The sequence below is a fragment of the Armigeres subalbatus genome, chromosome 2 (genome assembly GCF_024139115.2).
Source record: "Armigeres subalbatus isolate Guangzhou_Male chromosome 2, GZ_Asu_2, whole genome shotgun sequence".
Classification (NCBI taxonomy): Eukaryota; Metazoa; Arthropoda; class Insecta; order Diptera; family Culicidae; genus Armigeres; species Armigeres subalbatus.
Genome location: NC_085140.1, coordinates 91749630 through 91770378, shown reverse-complemented (window position 1 = coordinate 91770378; position 20749 = coordinate 91749630). Strand labels below are relative to the sequence as shown.

The 20749-nt window shown below is 40.0% G+C and overlaps 1 protein-coding gene across 4 annotated transcripts in view; it reads left to right on the top strand.

The window, feature by feature from the left end:
• Positions 1 to 20749, top strand: part of LOC134209943 (protein boule) — a 149028-nt gene that overhangs the window by 95210 nt on the left and 33069 nt on the right. For all 4 annotated transcript variants that reach the window (XM_062685957.1, XM_062685961.1, XM_062685958.1 and 1 more), the window contains one exon: positions 18519 to 19313. In XM_062685957.1, the coding sequence (XP_062541941.1) occupies positions 19216 to 19313 (98 nt within the window). In that variant the 5' untranslated portion in view covers positions 18519 to 19215. The remainder of the gene's footprint in view (positions 1 to 18518; positions 19314 to 20749) is intronic.

The window sequence follows — 20749 nt, the reverse complement described above, 5'->3', positions numbered from 1 at the left end:
GAATGCAATTTGTTGCGAGCAAATCGGTTGAGGATAAGTGTCCGAAAAATGAGTGACATTTTTTACGCGATTTTTTCAAATGAATTTGTATTTTGGCCATAACTCTCGATCCCATTGTTCGATCTGGCCAATTTCAAATAGGAAACAATGGGACAGGATTCTGCGTCGAATGCAACTTGTTGCAAGCAAATCGGTTGAGGATAAGTGCCCGAAAAATGAGTGACATTTTGTTGAGTAGTTTTGCGCACACACACACACACATACACACACACACACACACACACACACACACACACACACACACACACACACACACACACACACACACACACACACACACAGACATCACCTCGATTCGTCGAACTGAGTCGATTGGTATATAACACTATGGGTCTCCGGGCCTTCTATAAAAAGTTTGTTTTTGGAGCGATCATATAGCCTTTACCGTATACTTAGTATACGAGAAAGGCAAAAAGGCAAAAACCCTGATTAATCCACCTAGCGGTAATGGTGCCTTTCTCGTGCATTATAAAAATAGTATTTTGGCCATAACTCTTGAGCCCATAGTCCGATCTGCCCAATTTTCAATAGGAAGCAATGGTAGAGTATCTTGCGTCGAATGCAATTTGTTGCGAGTAAATCGGTTAAGGATAAGTGCCTGAAAAATGAGTGACATTTTCTTACTCAATTTTTCTATAAAAAAGTGGTATTTTGGCCATAACTTCCGAGCCCATAGCCTGATCTGACCAATTTTCAATAGGAAACAATGGCAGAGTATCCTGCGTCGAATGCAACTTGTTGCGAGTAAATCGGTTAAGGATAAGTACCTAAAAAATGAGTGACATTTTTTTGGGTGGGTGCGCACAGACGCACACACATACACACACACACACACATACACACAGACATCACCTCAATTCGTCGAGCTGAGTCGATCGGTATATAACACTATGGGTCTCCGGGCCTTCTATAAAAAGTTTGTTTTTGGAGCGATCATATAGCCTTTACCGTATACTTAGTATACGAGAAAGGCAAAAAGTGTTCTTCTCTAGACAAGTTAGGTAATGACTGAAGTACACATAGACTAGATAATAAGTATTTATTGTACAAAGTATAATTGGTCTACATTTGATTGACGGCAAATAAATAAATAGATATAAGTGGTAAAAAACAGCCAACAATATCAAAAATGTGCACCGAAATATCATTTAAATGTCAAGATATGCTATGGATAAAAACAAACTAATGGCACATGATATTGATCACTCTTTTCAAATAGTAGAACTTGATCGCCTCGTGATATTTTAGTGCAAAATGTTGATATTGTCGTCTGATCTTTTATCTCTTATATCAATCATGTGCATATCAAATTTTGTTATCTAATCATCATTTGATATTATTGAGCCATTCTCGTCTACTCGAGAAAATTATAAAGATAACAAAAATATCTCATTGTTGATTTTGATGTTATTCTTTTACAGGGTGTTCAATAAGTTTGAATACACTTTCAAAAAATGTTTAAAAAATTAGAATGAATTAATTCTTTTCTCGCTTCCATTTCATTGAAAGCATTGTTCATAAGGAACGTTTGTAACATTTCTTTAGGAATGACCTCTGTTTTGTACTTCTTTATCTACAAGGGTTTGAGCTAGACGAGTTATCTTTAAGATAATTAATTGATATGCATTTAGTCGGATTTTCAAAAAGAAAATCGATCCGATTTCTTATCACAGATATAAATTTAAATATTGTCCATCAATATACAGCAAAAATATAAATTAAAGAAACTTATCTCTCCAAAACCAAAATCTTGCTAAAACAGCAGTAGTGATACATACAGCTCTATGAAAATGCGAAACTTGTGATACCTCTCGCATAGTTTTCAAATTTTTCACCAGGAATCGCTATATCGAAACTATATCGAACATTCAAAACTCTTTCAGTAGTAACCAGACAAAAGTCATTCACTCCTAATCATTCAAACAGATCAAAATGTGGCATACGAAAATCAAATTTGAAATATTTTGTACCTGTATTCCGCCCGCGAGGCTCAAACTCTTGTAGACTACACAAAGAAAAGTTCAATTAATAATTACGTCAAGAATGCATAAAATCCATCATCACCATCGAGGCGATCGTTGTAGTCGTTAATGCCCCAAAAACAAAAAATAAAGTTAAAATAAAACGGCAGTTGGTATACTACAGAATAATGTCACAGAATATTGTAGCATGATTAAATGAACTTTTATATAGTTTTCGGCTGATGCGATTCGATCAATAAATCAAAAAATACCCAATTCAGCTACTAATCAATCAGCCGAAAGCTAAGTAAAAGTTCATTTATTTATCGTACAACGTTCTCTGAAATTATTTCTTAACATACCAACTGCCCTTTTTGCAATTCTGAACTCAATCGAGCCGTAAGAACCAATTTCTAGATCCAATGAGTGACGAAGGTGTATTTTCCTATATATTTAGGCTGAAATCTCCATACAAACTTTGATTCAAATGCGCCAGCTTATGCAACAAGCGATTGAGCTGAAATTTTGAGAGATTGATTTTCTCACCCAAAGACACAATCCTAGGGGGTGCCACGTGGAATTTGAAAACATTTTTTTTCTCCCCATACTAAGCTGGGCCAGTCTAATATGCAGCTAAAGCTGACACCAATACTAATACAAAATATGTACATTGGGCATACAAACACAATGATTAAACATTTGTTTTCGAACTGTACGTGTTAATTTTTTTTAATTTAAATTTAATTAAATTTCCCCTGATGTATTGCTTAATTGCGGGCCGAGGTATACAGACTGGCGAAATGGTTTTGGTTTTAGTGGGTCGGATGATCCCATCCCCACACTACCTGAGTTAACCTTCTCAGGTGTCTGTTTACAGATTTCCGTTTACCCTTTTCAAGAAAAAAAAATTAATTTTCCATCATTCAGTATTTTCGTAATAACTTCGTCTTCTCTACATTCTACATTCCAACTGGAACTTGGCCTGCTCTTCAACTTAGTATTCTATTAGCATTTTCTCAATTATTAATTTTCAAGCTATTTTATAACACTCTTGAAGAGTAAATTATGGTCTTCAAGAGCGTTATAAAGCTTAAAATGTTTCTTGGGATGTCAGTTATTGTTTTAGCATGTATCTTGTGCGGCAAGTACAATGGATACACTACGCTCAGGGCGTTGAGAATGTTTCCCACCCAAAATAGTCCATAAGTATTAGACTTCCCCGGAAATAGGCAATTAACTTTGATTGAACTGAACCTGAGTTGCGTGCTCTTGCCTACGCAATGCGGTCGGGTCTGAGCTTGACGACCGACTGGCAAATAGCTTACACAACCTCACTTGATCAGTACTGTTGCTGATGAAGAATGTGTATAGCCGCCAGACATTCTAAATACTCACGCTCCTCTAATGTGGACGTGTACGATACACATGTGGAAGTATTGGCTTGAGAAATGGATTGCGAGTGATTTGACTATGCGTCCAATTTGGGAATCTCGAGCTCGTTCAGTAGCCTCTAGGTTTCGAAGGCCGACGGAGGTCCTTCGTAGCTTAGTTGGTTAAAGCACCAGTCTAGCGTACTGAGGGTCGTGGGTACGAGTCCCATCGGAGGAAAGTAGTTACCCTACAATACATTTTTCAAATCAATATCTTCCACATAACGTACATATTCACATATGAGTTTTCATAACATTGTAAATTAACGTCCAAGTCGGGTGGTTTAATCCCCGGAAATAGGCAATTAACTTTGATTGAACTGATTAGACTTGATTTCGAGCCATGTTCGAAAAACCATGAAAACCATGTTCGGACCCTTTTTTCTCTTGTCATTAGACAAGTTTGTACCATCCCTATTAATTCCAGCACTTGATTGTATCATGAGAGATACCTATTTCGACTTCAACAGTAAGGTCGTCTTTAGTGTCTCGTACTTGACTCGACTTACGAGAGTACGAGACACTCTAGACGACCTTACTGTTGAGGTCGAAATACGTATCTGTCAAGGTACAATCAAGTGGTGGAATTTAATGGGATGGTACAAACTCGTCTTATAACAAGTGAAGACATTTCACTAAAAAGCTCAAAACAATTTTTTCAACATGTTCGGATATTATCTGCCACAGAAAGACTCCTTAAGCGGACTCAGTCTGTTAAACAGGATACGCGACAGGATTTTGTACGCTGAGTTCAGAAGGGTGATCCCTCTGCAATTGGCATACTCTAGTCTGTGCCCTTTCTTATAAATTGGGCGTATGAGGCCATCCAACCAGCCGCCAGGTAGTTCTTCATCCTCCCATATTTTCTGGAATGTGGTGGATTGATTGTTGCAGCTGCTCACTTTTGTGTTTGAGAAGCTCGACCGGGACCTCGTCCTTCTCAGCAGCTTTACTGTTTTTCAGCTCGTTTAAAGCCTTCTTAACATCGATCAGCGCTGGTGGTTCCACAGCTTGACCGCCACCGACTTAATACACCTTCATTTTCACCGTTCAACAAATCTTCGAAGTGCTCCTTCCACTTGGCTGCCACCATAGTCTTGTCTGTTAGCATTGTACTTGCCACACAAGATACATGCTCTTCGTGTTGCTTTTTTTCTGCGGTAGATTCGATTCTTTTCTTCCATAGCTACATTGTACCGCTCTCTGCTGGAACGGATGCGAGCCATTAGCATTCGACTACTTGCAACATTTTTCCCGTCCGTCACTCGCTGGCACTCCTCATCCAACCAACCATTTCGTTGGCGTCGCTGTGCAGTGCCTAACACTTGTTACACTGTTGTAGTCACAGCGTCGTGGATATTTTCCCACAATCTGTTGACGTCGCCAGATCCGGTGGCATCTCCTATCCCCTCGTCCAGCTTCTGGTGGTACTGTTCAGCAACACCTTCAACTGACAAGCGTTGGATATTGAAACGCATCGTTCGGTTGTTTCGTGAATTCGTGACGCTGGAGAGTCGCGTCCGATTTTTTGCAACTACAGGGTAGTGATCCGAGTCGATGTTCGGACCTCTGGAGAACCTTACATCTAGAACATCCGATAAATGTCGTCCGTCGACCAGCACGTGGTCTATCTGTGAGCAAGTTTCTCCTCTCGGATGTTGACAGGTGTGTTTGCGGATATTGTTACGTGCGAAGTAGGTACTGCTGATTGCCATCCCTTAAGCAGCAGCAAAGATCACAAGTCGCAGAACATTATCGTTGGTAGCGGAATGAAGGCTTTCCGTATCGATGACAGGGCGAAAGAAACTTTCTCTTCCGATCTGCGCATTTGCATCCCCGATGACAATCTTTACATCGTGTGTTGGGCACTCTCCGTAGGCCTTATTAAGGCTCTCATAGAACTCATCCTTCACGTCATCAGGCTTATCGTTCGTTGGGGCATAGATGCTGATCTGGCTATAGTTGAAGAATTTGCCCTTCATTCTCAACACGCAAATGCGGTCACTAAACGGCTTCCACCGGATAACACGCTTCATCTGCTTCCCGATCACCATGAAGCCAACTCCTCGTTCTGCTCTGTCATCGCCGCTATAGTAGATGTGGTACTTGAATGAAGTGTTCACTATGGGATCTACCGCCCGGAATTCACGTTCTCCAGTTCTGGAGCACCGTATTTCCTGGATGGCTGCCACACTCACGCCGACCTTCTGCTGCTCACGAACCAGGAGCCCAACGGGTTCATTCAAAGTACTCACGTTCCAAGATCCGACTTTACAATCGTTATCCTTTATTCGTTGCCGAGTCTGTTGCCGTTGAATCATTCCGTTTTCTCTACTTTAGCCTTTCTTGGTAACTGTAGAATCTTCGGTAGGCTACCTTACCAGGGTTGCGCTACTTACATCGCGTTGAAGGGGCTGCCTTCTCGATGCTGACACGATGCAGCATAATGTGCACAGTTTAGTTTAGCAAATCCCCCCTTCCCTGTCAGCATACGACCATAGTTCCCACCGGGGTTGGTTACCCGATCTTCCCTAATGTTGGTCGTATCCCGTCCAGCTCCACGAAGAGGTAGCGATAGGAGTTGCTGGGTAAGAGGCTAAGGACCGCGAAATGGGGTCTATTTTATTCCTTCAGGTACGCGAAGTACCAATGGTACGCTTTACACAGCATTTGCTGTGCCATATTTTAGTTAAAACCCTGATGGGTCATAGTGTTGATGAGCTCCTGGATTTGGCAGTTTTGTACACGGAAACAAATCAATTGTCATTATGAACAGAAAATCATGGAACTATACAATTTGGCATGTGTAATTGAAACATGACGTCAAACGTCACCAAACGTTGATGCCCAACTTCGGTAGCATCTTCGCTAAGAATGGCGTTCCAGAAATCTCTAACAATTTGGTCCTTGATAGAAGTATGCTTCGGAAGTGATTCAAAGTTTCTACTTGCAGTTTCAGTTCCGTTCACAATGGAATCTGCTTTATTTTCCTCGGTGGATTCATTACTCCGTAATCTATAAGAATTAAATCTCTCCTTTGACGGCAGTTATGTCCGAAAAATGACATATGGCTGAAAGTGACATATGGCTAAACTGGTAATGGTAAAGAAGCCTGATTATTAATGAGCAATTGGAAGATGTGCCGCCAAGTGGAAAGGTGCTGTCGAAGAATCCTTACTCATTAAGCTGCTGAAGAACAATGCTGCTGAAGTCCATGTTCTGTAGAACACCTTCGAGCTGAATGAATCCGTCCGCGTGAAAGATGCAACCCTGACAAGACATGCGAGATATGACGGTTGAAGAGTGGACATCTGGTCGGTCCATTTCTTAAGGCTAGTCATACTACACAACGAGCAATCTCGATACACATAGCAATGTTATTTCATGAAGCGGAGGTTTTCTACGTGCATGAAGCTCCTTGAAGTTGATAATTCAACCTCACATCAGGACACAGTTTTAATATTGTTTGGGAGACAAATTTGTTTGTTCGATCAATGTTCCATTTGGAGGAAGGGGTGATGGACTGTATGACTTGCGTCTGGATTTCTTGATCTTCTGCGAACAGAAACAGTGTCTGGTGATGGCTCTCCAGACACATTCATGTAATTATTTTCCCTTTCGTTTACTGATCAGCAAAACAACGAATACTTTTACCTAGTCCATGAGATGATCACGCAAAGGGTTCTGATAGTGCATTGTCCGATAAAACTAGCGGAACTGTAAAATTACCATAAACAGCAGGAGTTATCGAATGAATAAGTGTCAGGGCCTTCAGGAGGTTTTGGCACTTCGGAAATGAGCTGGTTCCAAAGGTGCAAAGTAGTTACCATGGAACACGCGTACGATAATGTCGTGTGCCGACAGATAGTTGTGAATGATTTTCACCAGGTATCTGAAAGGATTGTAGCCCTATTACAAACCATCATGCCAAACACTGTCGAATGCCTCTTCGACGTCGAGCTATGCTATTCGTCAGTAGGGAAAGGGAGGGGGGACAATATGCCCTAGCTAAGCTAAACCTGCTTCAATTTCTTAGCTGTAACGAGTTTTATGAGTGTTTTTACCACATGCAACAGTTTAACAATGTAGCTAGCTAATGCCATCTTAAAATACCGCCATCGGGAATGACAATGCACACTGGGCCACGGGGCGGAGCTAGCCCGACAAAATACCTTGGAGCTTAGGGGATGCGGAATTTTGAGTTGGTGTCTTCGGAAGAGTGTCGTGTTTTGAAAAAATATGAAGCTCAGTGTCGTGCATTAGTTCAAATTTTCGCCGTATAGGTGGCGCTGCGATACAAAGTTTTTTGTTTTACGTTTTAGAGCTTTGGTGTCTTCGGCAAAGTTGTAGAACGTAAAAAAATAACTGTAGTCGCCGAAGACACCTAAGCTCTATGTCTTCAAATTGCTGAGATATAGTTAAAATTGTAAAAAATCATTGATTTTTATATTTCTCGCACTATTTTACCCAAAATTGTAAAAAAAAACTAATCACACGCGACAGAACTAACTGATTTACACAACTGGTTATGGTTATGGTCCATGCTTGAGTTGTTTTTACTGTAACTTGGTATCATAGAGTTAGGGAAGTTATTGAATTCGAAATATTAAACTATCATATTAAGATAAAGGAATCGATCAGAGTAGTCCATATTTTTATCGAGTAACAAAACACACAGTACATAAAGATTGATTTCAATGAGTTAATGCAATCTAAACGCATAACATGATTGACATTTTTAGTCATATATATTTGTTTACGATAAATTCAGTCCTACTTAAGATGTTCAATTGGGTTGTTTAGCAAAGAAAAATATGAGATTTTTTATAGTCTAACACAAAAAGCATGCTTGGCTAATCTTCAACAAATTTTTATTTTGTTTGTAAACCTTTTGTTTACATTTTTATACAGCAAACAATAAGCCATTTCAATCGATAGAATGAGACTAACATTCATACAATGACAGTTGGCCCATGCAGCATTAGAACATTTTTTAATCCCATATAAATTTAAAATGCAAATTAAAAATAGTTCCAGAGCTCAAATTTTTTTTGAAAAATTGGAAAAAGGCTCAGTTTTTTATGCAGATTCAGAATATGTAAAAAACATATATACCCCTAAACAACCCAATTATAGTTTATGTTAATAATCGATGCACGGTAACGTGTTCTGCAAATCTTTGCCACAACATATCGATTAAGAATCGTAGTAGGCAAAGCGTATGCTGTTGATCTTAGTATACATATTTACCGAGGGTTATGCAGGTGAGATTTCAAAATCGAAACATTTCATCTTCATTAATTGTGGTTTTCTTGTTAAACATTATAGCGAATGTGTTTTTTTTTTTGCTTTTATCCGATAATCGATATTTTAATCAGTTTATACATATCAAATATTAATTAGTATATCAGTATCCAGTATCACCATACGAGCAATTGTCGAGAAAACAGTTTCCTCAGTTTCTAATTTCTTCCCAGAATCAGTACAACAACTATTGAAGTGAGCAAATAAAAGCATTTTCATAATTGTTTGTAGATTAGTCATTTTTATTATTTTTTCCTTCATGTGTCACGTTGTCCAATAAAAGTTGAAGTCTCGGAGAAATAATAGAAGGCAACTGAAGTGTATTGTGTTTGCAAACTCGTTTTCTTGGTTAGCCATGAATTGTTTGCTTTGACCCACTAATGTTGCTTTTATACCAAACTTTAAAACTATTTAATATATTTGATACCAAAATAACATGATATGTTTCAATATTCAGGTTAATATTTCTCTTTCAACTTGATGAAATATCAAAAACTCTTGCATAAACCATGAGCACTATCGACTGTGACAGACTACTAGGTTGTAATATGTTATTTTTTACAATTTTCGTAAATAGTCCAAGAAAATCGAAAAAAAGATGAAACTTTACAATTTTTACTATATCTCTGCAAATAGAAGGTATACAGCTTAGGTGTCTTCGGCAACTACAATTATTTTTCCACGTTCTACAACTTTGCCGAAGACACCAAAGCTCTAAACCGTAAAACAAAAAAGTTTGTATCGCAGCGCCACCTAAGCGGCGAAAATTTGAACTAATGCTCGACGCTGGGCTTCATATTTTTTCAAAACACGACACTCTTCCGAAGACACCAACTCAAAATTACGCATCCCCTAAGCTCCAAGGTATTTTGTCGGGCTAGCTCCGCTCCGTGGCCCAATGTGCAATGGGTCGTTGAAACAGTGACCCATTCTCACCCCCATTTGACCCATTTTCACCCCGACGATGGTAGTAGAAAATTTCAATCATAGTGATAATACCTATTTTCATTAAAAAACAAATATTTCGATGGCGAAAAACTCATGAGGGAAAACGCCTTTAAGTTGGTAGCTCTTTGGGATCAACGCACCATGCGTCGGCGAATCGGCATTTTGGTATGGACAGTGCGTGGAGACGCTTAGTACATTGTAGGTTAGCCTCATTAGGGCGTCTTGCCTCGCCGAAATGTTAGATGTTTCATCAAAATGTGGAATATTTCGGTTTTTTCTATTATTTTGACACTTTTTTCGCCTAACCTACATAATTTTAGGTCTAGTTTTTCTACGGCCATCTCAAACACGGTAAATATGAGGGGGCGCGTTTTAGGGCCTCTTTGCATACGCCGTAATGAGCGCGATAGTGCCGAAAGATGTAGTAAATTCAACACCAAGGGAAGATCCATCAATTACGTAACGCAAAATTTGCCCATTTTTGAAGCCTTCCTTTCCCCTATGTCACACTTTTTGTATGAAGCATCTGAACTTTTTTATGGATCGTCGCATTTCAAACACTCCCCCTCTAAGCGTTACATAATTTATGGATGTCCCTCAATGATATCCGTTACTTTCAGCTGGAAGCTCGGCAGCATTTAGTGTTGCTTTGAAAAGCTATTTTTAATAATGAAGATTTTTATTAATAAATGGCGAAAAGGCTCAAAAACTTGCTCAGCAGTCCGAGAGTGCCCATAATTTTAGTCTAGGTCTCACTAGTCCAATTGAGGATCAGGTTACACGGAGCTTCGAAGACATTCTCAATCAAGAGAATGTTTTTGACCCTTCGTTGGGAACCAATTTGGATGAAGTGAGGTCTATTACTATAAAATTTAAAAATATAAAAGCCCCGGGTGATGATGGTATTTTCTACATACTTATCAAAAAACTTCCTGAGAGCTCTTTATCCTTTTTGGTTAATTTATTTAACAAATGTTTTCAATTGGCATACTTTCCAGATAAATGGAAAAACGCCAAAGTTGTTCCAATTTTGAAGCCGGACAAAAATCCAGCTGAGGCTTCTAGTTTCTTCAATAAGCAAACTGTTTGAAAAAAAAAATATATAAAGCTTTTTTAGTGGAATGTATTCAACCGTCTAAGACGAATTAAGTACTGTCCATTTAATTCCACCAGTTAATTTTCGTTATCTTTGCAGATACGTATTTCTACCACAACTGTGTGGTCGTCTTCAGTGTCTCGTACTTGACTCGACTTGCAATTATTTTGAATAGAATGATGGTTTATATTAATGACAATTCTATTTTTGCTGATGAGCAATTTGGTTTTCGCCATGGGCATTCATCCACCCATCAGTTAAGCATTTGACAGTGTTTGGCATGAAGGTTTGATTGTAAAATTGATGAATTTTAATTTTCCTCTGTACATTATTAAACTGATCCAAAATTATTTATCAGATCGCTCTCTGCGGGTGAACTATCAGAATTCCAAATCTGATAGATTACCTGTTAGGGCTGGTGTCCCCCAAGGCAGCATACTGGGGCCCATATTGAATAACATTTTTACTTCTCACTTACCTGATTTACCACCAGGATGTCAAAAATCTTTGTTTGTAGATGGCACGGGCCTCTCAGTCAAAGGGCGAAGCCTTCGTGTCATTTGTAGTAGATTGCAAAAAAGTTTGGATATTTTCTCCACTTACTTGCTAAAATGGAAAATTTCCCCGAATGCTTCCAAAACTCAGCTTATAATTTTCCCACATAAGCCGAGAGCTTCTTATTTGAAACATCATAGCAGACATATTGTCACTATGAATGGGGTTTCAATTAATTGGTCTAGCGAAGCCAAATATTTAGGACTTCTGCTGGACCAAAAATTAACTTTTAAAAATCACATTGAAGGCCTTCAAGCCAAATGTAACAAATATATTAAGGCCTTCAAGCCTCTTGATAGAATAATTTCTAACCTATTGAAAGAATGTTTAAAACCCTTTTGAAAGGACGCTTCCAAACCTCTTGAAAGGAGGGCTTTCGAAATCGAAAGTAGGCTTCTGAGAGAAGGCTTCTGAGCCTCTTAAAAGGAGGCTTCCGAGCCTCTTGAAAGGAGGCTTCCGAGCCTCTTGAAAGGAGACTTCCGAGCCTCTTGAAAGGAGGCTTCCGAGCCTCTTGAAAGAAAGCTTCTGAGCCACTTGAAAGGAGGCTTCTGAGCCTCTTGAAAGGAGGCTTCCACCGAGCCTCTTGAAGAGAGCCTTCTGAGCATCTTGGAAGGAGGCTTCCGAGCCTCTTGAAAAGAGCCTTTCGAGCCTCTAGAAAGGAGGCTTCTGGGCCTCTTGAAAGGAGGCTTCCGACCCTCTTGAAAGGAGGCTTCCGACCCTCTTGAAAGGAGGCTTCCGAGCCTCTTGAAAAGAGGCTTCCGAGCCTCTGGAAAGGAGGCTTCCGAGCCTCTTGAAAGGAGGCTTCCGAGCCTCTTGAAAAGAGGCTTCCAAGCCTCTTAAAGAAAGCTACCGAGCCTCTTGAAAGAAGGCTTCCGAGCCTCTTGAAAGGACGCATCCGAGCCTTTTAGAAGGAGGCTTCGGAGCCTCTTGAAAGGATGCTTTTGAGCCTCTTGAAAGGAGGCTTCTGAGCCTCTTGAAAGGAGGCTTCTGAGCCTCTTGAAATGAGGCTTCTGAGCCTCTTGAAAGGAGGCTTCCGGGCCTCTTGAAAGGAGGCTTCTGGGCCTCTTGAAAGGAGGCTTTCGACCCTCTTGAAAGGAGGCTTTCGACCCTCTTGAAAGGAGGCTTCCGACCCTCTTGAAAGGAGGCTTTTGACCCTCTTGAAAGGAGGCTTTTGACCCTCTTGAAAGGAGGCTTCCGATCCTCTTGAAAGGAGGCTTCCGATCCTCTTGAAAGGAGGCTTCCGAGCCTCTTGAAAGTAGGCCTCCGATCCTCTTGAAAGGAGGCTTCCGAGCCTCTTGAAAGTAGGCTTCCGAGCCTATTGAAAGGAGACTTCCGCGCCTCTTGAAAGGAGGCTTTCAATCCTTTCGAAAGGAGGCTTACGCGCTGCTTGGAAGGAAGCTTGCAAGTCTCTTGCAACGAAGCTATTGAGCCTTTCAGAAAAATGCCTTCATGTGTCTCGAATGAAGTCTTTCGAACCTTTAGATTCTATATTACGGATCTGAAACATATTCTTAACATATTATTTAACATTTTGTCTCGAACAGGTGGATTACATTGAAGATTGTCTATTCTACGTTTTGTCCCTTTGTTTATTTTGTCTCACAGCCCTTCATTTAGTGTACTGGGGTAAGCAGGATTCAAAAGTCTTTGATCGATCGCCATTCATGTTATGTACAATGCAAAGTTTTAGAATAAAAAAATTATTGAAACTTTATCAACAAGTTTGTATTGAAATTGTTATACGTCCGCCATTACGCATCTTTTTCCGAGGTACCCCCAGGGGTACATGTACCCCAGGTTGAGAACCGCTACAATAGAAGATTGCAACGATTTTTGTCTAAAATTGGAAATTATTTTGTTAGACATTTGTTGCAATGTCTCAATATTAGAAATTCTATGAAGTTCATTGGTACTATACCACGGAGGTAACTTCAGAATCATTTTCAAAATTTTATTTTGAATCCTCTGAAGTGCCTTTTTTCTGGTATTGCAGCAACTAGTCCATATTGGCACAGCATACAACATGGCTGGTCTAAAAATTTGTTTGTAAATCAAAAATTTGTTCTTAAGACAAAGTTTTGATTTTCTGTTTGAGCCTGATATTGATATTGAGCTGGAGCAAGAACCGACGCTAATCGTTAATGTGGTTGCAATGGTCAAAGAACTGGAATTGTTTGTCGTATTGCCTGGATGGCCAGATAGCTGGGGAGACTTGAACCCCTTTTCTCATTTCCGATGTATCACAGCCAAAAATTAAGTGGCTTTTTCACAGATTCTCTACGAAACATATAATTTAACTTCACTGATGTGCGACAATCTGTAAATTATTCACTAGTCGTAAGACGAGTTTGTACAATCCCATTTAATTCCACCTACGATGTCGAAGTCGAGTCGAGTAGGACACACTGAAGACGAACTTACTGTTGAGGTCGAAATACGTATCTGTCAAGGTACAATGAAGTGGTGGTATTAAATGGCAAGCAATATACCACCACTTCATTGTACCTTGACAGATACGTATTTCGACCTCAACAGTAAGTTCGTCTTCAGTGTGTCGTACTCGACTCGACTTCGACATCGTAGGTGGAATTAAATGGGATTGTACAAACTCGTCTTACGACTTTGTATAAACTCTTCTTATGACAAGTGAAGACATTCCACTAAAAAGCTCAAAATAATTTTCTTTGTAAATTATTGTTTTTATTGATACACAATTGTTTTTTTAGTGCTGTCGAAAATCGAGTTTGAAAATATTCGAAGGTAATTGATCCCTCTCTAAGAACTTGCTTTGATAAAAGTAGAAAGATTGATTTTTCAAATATTTTTCCTCCAAAATACGCTGATTTTCCGACTTGCTATGTGTATACATGAACGATTTTGTATATGTAATTCGACAATGCATGCAATCTTAGAGTTTTGGGACACAATAAATATTTTATCGAGCCAACCTTTATCAAATCTGTCAAATCTACACAAGTGAAGAATAGAGAACAAATCTATACTTTTTTTTTTCAAATTTTTGCCAAATTTTTGTATGGGTTGCAAATGGGGGGATCAAGTGTCCATCCCTTGATATTATTTTTCAAAACCCCGGACAACAAATTCTTTTTCATTTCAGGTTTTCTAACAATGCACTTCTCACAAAAGTTATTTGTTGTTAACGCGCAACGTCAACTAAGGTAATAAATCCATAAATTCTTTTTTATACATCACTCCCATCAGTCATGAAAATGTTGGAGATAAGGAAACCACTTTGCAGAGAACGCACAGTTCCCTTTACTCCAAGGTGAGTTTTCTGCTGCAACTCTCTTTTATTTAAACAGCGTAGGGGGAATGACGGCTTTGGCAGGTTTTGTTCTATTATTGTCAGGGGTTTTTATGACTGATTATGCTCATTTGGCCTAAACATTATTTGCATATCAAAGAATATTGTGGCCAAATTTCATAAAATTCGGTCGACAAAAACCCCTGCCAATAATACAACAAAACCTGCCAAAGCCGTTTTTTCCCCTATATCATCAATTCATACATCGTTAGTAATATTTCTTATATAAAAATGAGCCGCTACATCTAACCTACCCATCTTCCGTCTAAAGCAAGTTGTCGTACATTACCTGATATTCCAACACTCTTTGTTACTTAAATACTTACGCCTAGCTAATCTCCTTGCAGGTCGTACAGGAGTCCTCCGCTCCAAAAAAAAATAATCCATGGCTCGTACAAATGGTTTTCCATTCGACGTTTCGAAAAGTGGCCCGACTCAGATGCATGCAAGTTCCTTTCGATGATGTGTCAGCTCTTCAATGTTTTGGTCCTAGGCTCCTCTTGGACTCCTGCTGATCAGCCACAAAACTTTCGGACGTTTCAACCACCCGATAAATTCCGCACGACGCTATCCACGACTTTTGCAGCCAATCCATGATCCCATGGTGCCACGCGACTTATGCGGCCGATCCATGGCTCCCGTACTGATATTACGTCCTTGTGGCTCATCCATCAAAACTATGTGGTAGATCTGAAGCCATTACTGAGCCCATAACCTGTTGGATATATGGGAAAGCAGCAGCTACTAGTCAGTAGCCTGCCATGGAGTAAAGGAAGCATAAGTATTGTCAACCGTCTGAGACGAGTTTAGCACTTTCCATTTAATTCCACTGAGATCTGTTATCTTTGCAGATACGTATTTCGTATACTAAAGTACTAAACTCGTCTTAGATGGTTGAATACATTCCACTAAAAAGAGCCTAAAATATTTTTTTTCTGATAAGTATTGTGTTTTATTTGTGTGGGGTTTCCCTTATCCCCGAAATGTTATGGCCACGGTCCTTCATTCATCTTGGGTTATGGCCTAGTACGCTTCCACTGAGCATTTTCCGTTCTCAGTGAGGTGTCACACACTACCCGATATTATATAAAAAATACGTTTGTACAATTAGGCAATGTCTTGCATTACAATGAATTTTCAAATGCACGGCGAATGTCTGTTCCAAAAAGCGGACTATTCCCAAAAAACGCGTATGTAATTTGATTCTTGCAGTCGTATTTCGAAACAATTTATTCTTTTTTTTAATTGGGATCAATTTGAACTCTGTATTTATCTAACTTTTAAAAACTATGAACTTGTACTCCTTAACATTGAACAGAATCGTAAAAAAAATCAGCTTTTTTAAACATTGAAATATCCCGGGATCCCGGGATTTCCCGGGATATACGAAAAAAATCATCCCGAATCCCGTTACAACGAAGTTGGCTGAGAAATGGAAAGATCATTTGTCTAGAGGATCTATACTAAAACCCTGACTAGCGGTGTTGGTGCATTTCTCGTGTAAAAAAAACTAAAAAATATAAATGAGTATTTTTTAGTGTGTTTCTGATCCCATAGTCCGATCGGGCCAATTTTCAATAGCAAACATTGGGGCAGGATTCTGCGTCGAATGGAACCTGTTGCGAGTAATTCGGACAATGCTAAGTCCCGAAAAGTGTGTCTTCAAAATTTGTACACATACACACATACAGACATCACCTCGGTTCGTCGAGCTGAATCGATTGGTATATAACACTAGTGGTCTCCGGGCCTCCTATCGAAAATTGGTTTTAATAATGGTCATATAGCCTTTCGGTACAATTTTATTATACGAGAAAGGCAAAAATACGCTCGGACAAAACTACTTTGACTCGCGGTAAAACAGGGGGAATCAAGTATCCCAAAGGATCAAGTCTCCCCACCTTCCCCTGCACATAGTCGAATGCACAAATGTTTTTTTTTTTTCTGGAAGACCTAGTTGAAGCTTTCTTCCAAATTTCCAGAAACTCTAGCCACTATTACGAAAAAGTGCGTGTTCGCAAACAAATGAAAAATGTGGAAAATTATTAGGTGTTTAATTATCAAATCAGATGAGTATCATGAGAAGCAAATAATGTGCATTTAAAATGCTTGTGCAGTATTGAAGTATGCTAATTTTGCAAGTTCGGGCAATTTCTTTAGCAGAGTGGCTAATATTTGCGTATGTCCCATGATAGTGCGGGACCACAGTTATCTTCCCTGTCTTCAAAGAGGATAACAAACTTGAAGCTAGCACGAAGTAAACGTGGTATCTATCTGCCATTTCTAGGTTATTCGAAAAAGTAGAGTTCTGCTTTCTGTTCGATAACTGTTCGTTCAATGCCAATGTCTTTTGAACACCATCGTGGTTTGATGCCACAGCGGTCAACATACACAAATTTAATTATCTGCACATTTATTAACTGCTGCATTCAATAAAACTAATCATCGCATATGATGCACTGAACTATCCCTGGAGCTTTTCCTTGTAAGCTCGACCCATATCTTTGTGGCTGAGAAATATTCACATAGAATTGAGTTTACATTTCACTACATTTTCCAGTTACCCCATAGGTACTATTCAATTTCGTTTATATTGCTGATTCATCTCAATAACATGAATACATTTCTCGTATCTAACAAGTTCCCCCTTGCCGACGATTTCATATAATTAGTTTACTGACTTCATGATGCACTCTTTTCACAATCTCAGTTCAAAGTACCTCGTCGAGTGGTAGTGAAAATGTTTTTTTACACGTTAAATGGCTTCAACCAAACTTCAACTAAGAGGTCGTACACTAATCACGTAAGCATTTTTTATGGGTTTTTCGAAGCCACCTCCTCCCCTAGAATATTAATATGAAGATCAATATATTTTCAATCAACATTTCTTTTTTCATGCATTTTTGCCATCGGTTCCGAAACTGTCGTTATTGAAACTCAGCATTTAACACGTTATCTAAAGTAGTTCAAAAAGGGACCACACGAGCATTTTTGTTCAGCTTCGTTTAAATTCAACCTGAACTTCTCGATTTTCCACCTATTGCACCCAATTTTTACTGTCGCACTAGAACATAGGCCTAGAACACTCGTCTCGTAAAAATCCATACTTTATTACATTTTATGTGTTGAGGTCGAGCTATCCGTGTTTGTCACACGCTCTGCCTGCGGTCGTTCAACGTTTTGTGGTGCCGAAAAAGCCTCCCGGTAAGTCCCGATATTTGCCACTCTGCTGCATACATCGCCTGTCGTTATGGTCGTTGTTGTTGGAATTATTACCACCTACACGCTGTTTCCCGCTCGCTGACCATTTTGTAACTGTAGCTACCGTAGTTGACGACCAGCGACCGTTTTGCGGGAGACCACTCGATTCGACTACGGGCATCGCTCCAATCCAGGGAGCACCACAAAGGGCACTAAATGCTTTGGTCCGAAAATTTATGGCTCCCACCCACTACTCGCTAGACCAGTCCACATCAGTATGAATTTTCTCTTTGCCGAAGAGCTACAGATAAGGGTACATTTGACATGTTTCCTGTGGAAGTTTGATGTCACTTCTACATTCTATAATGTTGGTCAAATCATATTTTAAACCACGAACCTCCATTCCAATCAAACAGCTAAGTCATTTTTCACACAAGGAATATATTCGTTTGAAACACTGAGCCAATCTATTTCTCACAACATTGACCATTAGCCTGGTCATCTCTCTCACACACACATGCCCCACAGTCCTTCTGGAACGTAGCAAACCATGATTCTTTTTTTCATAAGCCCCGGAAAATTGACATTTTATCTCATTTCCGTTTTTGCTTATTCTTGTTCTCGTTACAATTTCGCAGATGGTGTTCCTGAATAATCAATAGCATTGTTCTACGACGAAGACGAAACAGTTCATTCTTGAGTGTATGCATCGATATCTTGGAGCGGCAGTCAAACACACTCTCCGCCACTCCACCACCCGACAGGATTCCCACTTGGAGCACTAACTGGAGCTCCGAAGTCAACGCCGGAGAGAAGAAGAACAAGAAGACTGTGTTTTACTGTTTGTGTGTTGTTGTTATTCCTGTTTCAAGCCAGGTCCCAGATCGTTTACAAGTGATATTTAAAAAAAGCAAACGAATCGAATAAGGTGCCCTCGTTACAAGCGGTAGTGATAATAGAAAAGAGTTGCGTTTTTTCGGTGTATCTTCTAATTCCTGTTGCAAGTGAAGAGTGCCGTAAATTGTTACCGAATATCGTTTTAAGGAAGCCCCCCACGGCTACGTAGTGCAAGAAGTCCTTAGCATCCTCAGCGCCCCCCACATTCAGGAGATTTTTTGTGCTATACCGGAGCAAGTTACCTGCTAGAGGGTAACCCCCAGTCGAACCATCTACCTTTTCGACAGCCCGACGACGACGACGACGTCGAGTTCGTCGACCGACGGAATCATTTCGTGCGTGTACCCGTTTCACCAACAAGCCGGCACAATTGAACCGTTCAAGCTGGCCACCCACATACACCCGACGGAGCCATTGGCTGCCGCACATCACGGGACGATGTCGATACCGAACCCTGCTGGACAGATCGACGGCGCACTGGCGGCGCCCAAGTACGGCACACTCATCCCGAACCGGGTATTCGTCGGTGGTATCAGGTGAGTTGATGATTCTTGTCTTTGCTGATTTATGAATATTTTGAACTCTTTAATTGAGGATGATTGGGCGAAGATGTTACCCTACTCAAAAGAAAATTGATCAGCAGTAAGGTGGTCGAGATGAATTAGGCGTAATTCCATACTTCGCATAAGTGCTTTCAAACCTTTTTTTCAATTCAGAGAGACTGTAACAGATGTAATGGTAAATGAAGTTTGGTAATTTTTACTTGTTATAATACGAGATAGTGCTATCCCATTTCATTCCACCACTTGGCTCGTAACGTTACAGGACCGTAATTTGACTCGACTTTCGAAGTCGAGAAACTGTACAATATGACCACAATTGATAGAAAAACGAAAATATTTTTCATATAGTTTTTTTTTTTTGTTGAAACTCAGCTGAAGATTCGACAACGTGGGATTAGAATTAGGGGGATGGGGGTGGAACCACTGCGTCCGTTGAGTTAGGCTTTTGTGGTATACCCCAGGCTACTATTAACTATTCTTGTAGGTTGATCAACATTTGTCAAGTAAACAACTCAAACCGCGTCTTTTTACAGTCCGGCAACAATGAATTAATAAAACCCACTACCCTTCCAGGGTTTGCAGTCCAAATTTCTCCTAGTTGCATAAAGCCACTATTTAAAAATTAAGATCTACACTTGTACAATGCATCACAACTTCAAAACATATGTTCCGAGGTTTTATAAGTTCCATGTTACAAAAGCAACAGATATCATTCCGAACTTGATCAATAAAAATGAAAAGAGCTAATTGAGCTTTAAGAGCTTTTCGGTTACTCGGAACTCCTCAAACAAATCGCCAATCAAATCAATCTTCACGTCCTCAGTCGGCAGCGGACTAATAACTTCAAGAGGGTCCCATGGTAAGATTTCACACTTTCTGGAGCTTACCATCAGAATGCGACTTTATTATTATATACTCAGACTTAGGCCGAAGTGACCTGTGTAGTACATCCAAGTTTTATCCGTTCAACTCGATCAATGACTGCACGACGCCAGCCACGCAATCTGCAGAGGGTCCCAAATCGTCTTCCACCTGATCGATCTACCTTGCTCGCTGCGCACCTCCCCTTCTTGTTCCCATTCGGATCGCTATCGAGAATCATTTCCTTCGGTTTATTGTCCGACATTCTGAACGACGATCGGAGCGTTTTGCAAAGCGAATGCGGTTTGTACTTTTAGATTTTCTTCATCAGTTCGTTGATAAGACTACCCAATCTGTTTTATGGAACGTACACACGGTCAAGCAGTTTGACCAACAATGACTCCACCTCTCGTTTATTCAAACATCCATCAAGTTCTACCAACAGCGACACGAACAATCAATTTATTCGACGAACAATATCACACATGAACGACCGAAGCGCCAACTTGAGCACCAACCATCAAAAAATATATGGGGGTTTGTGTAAC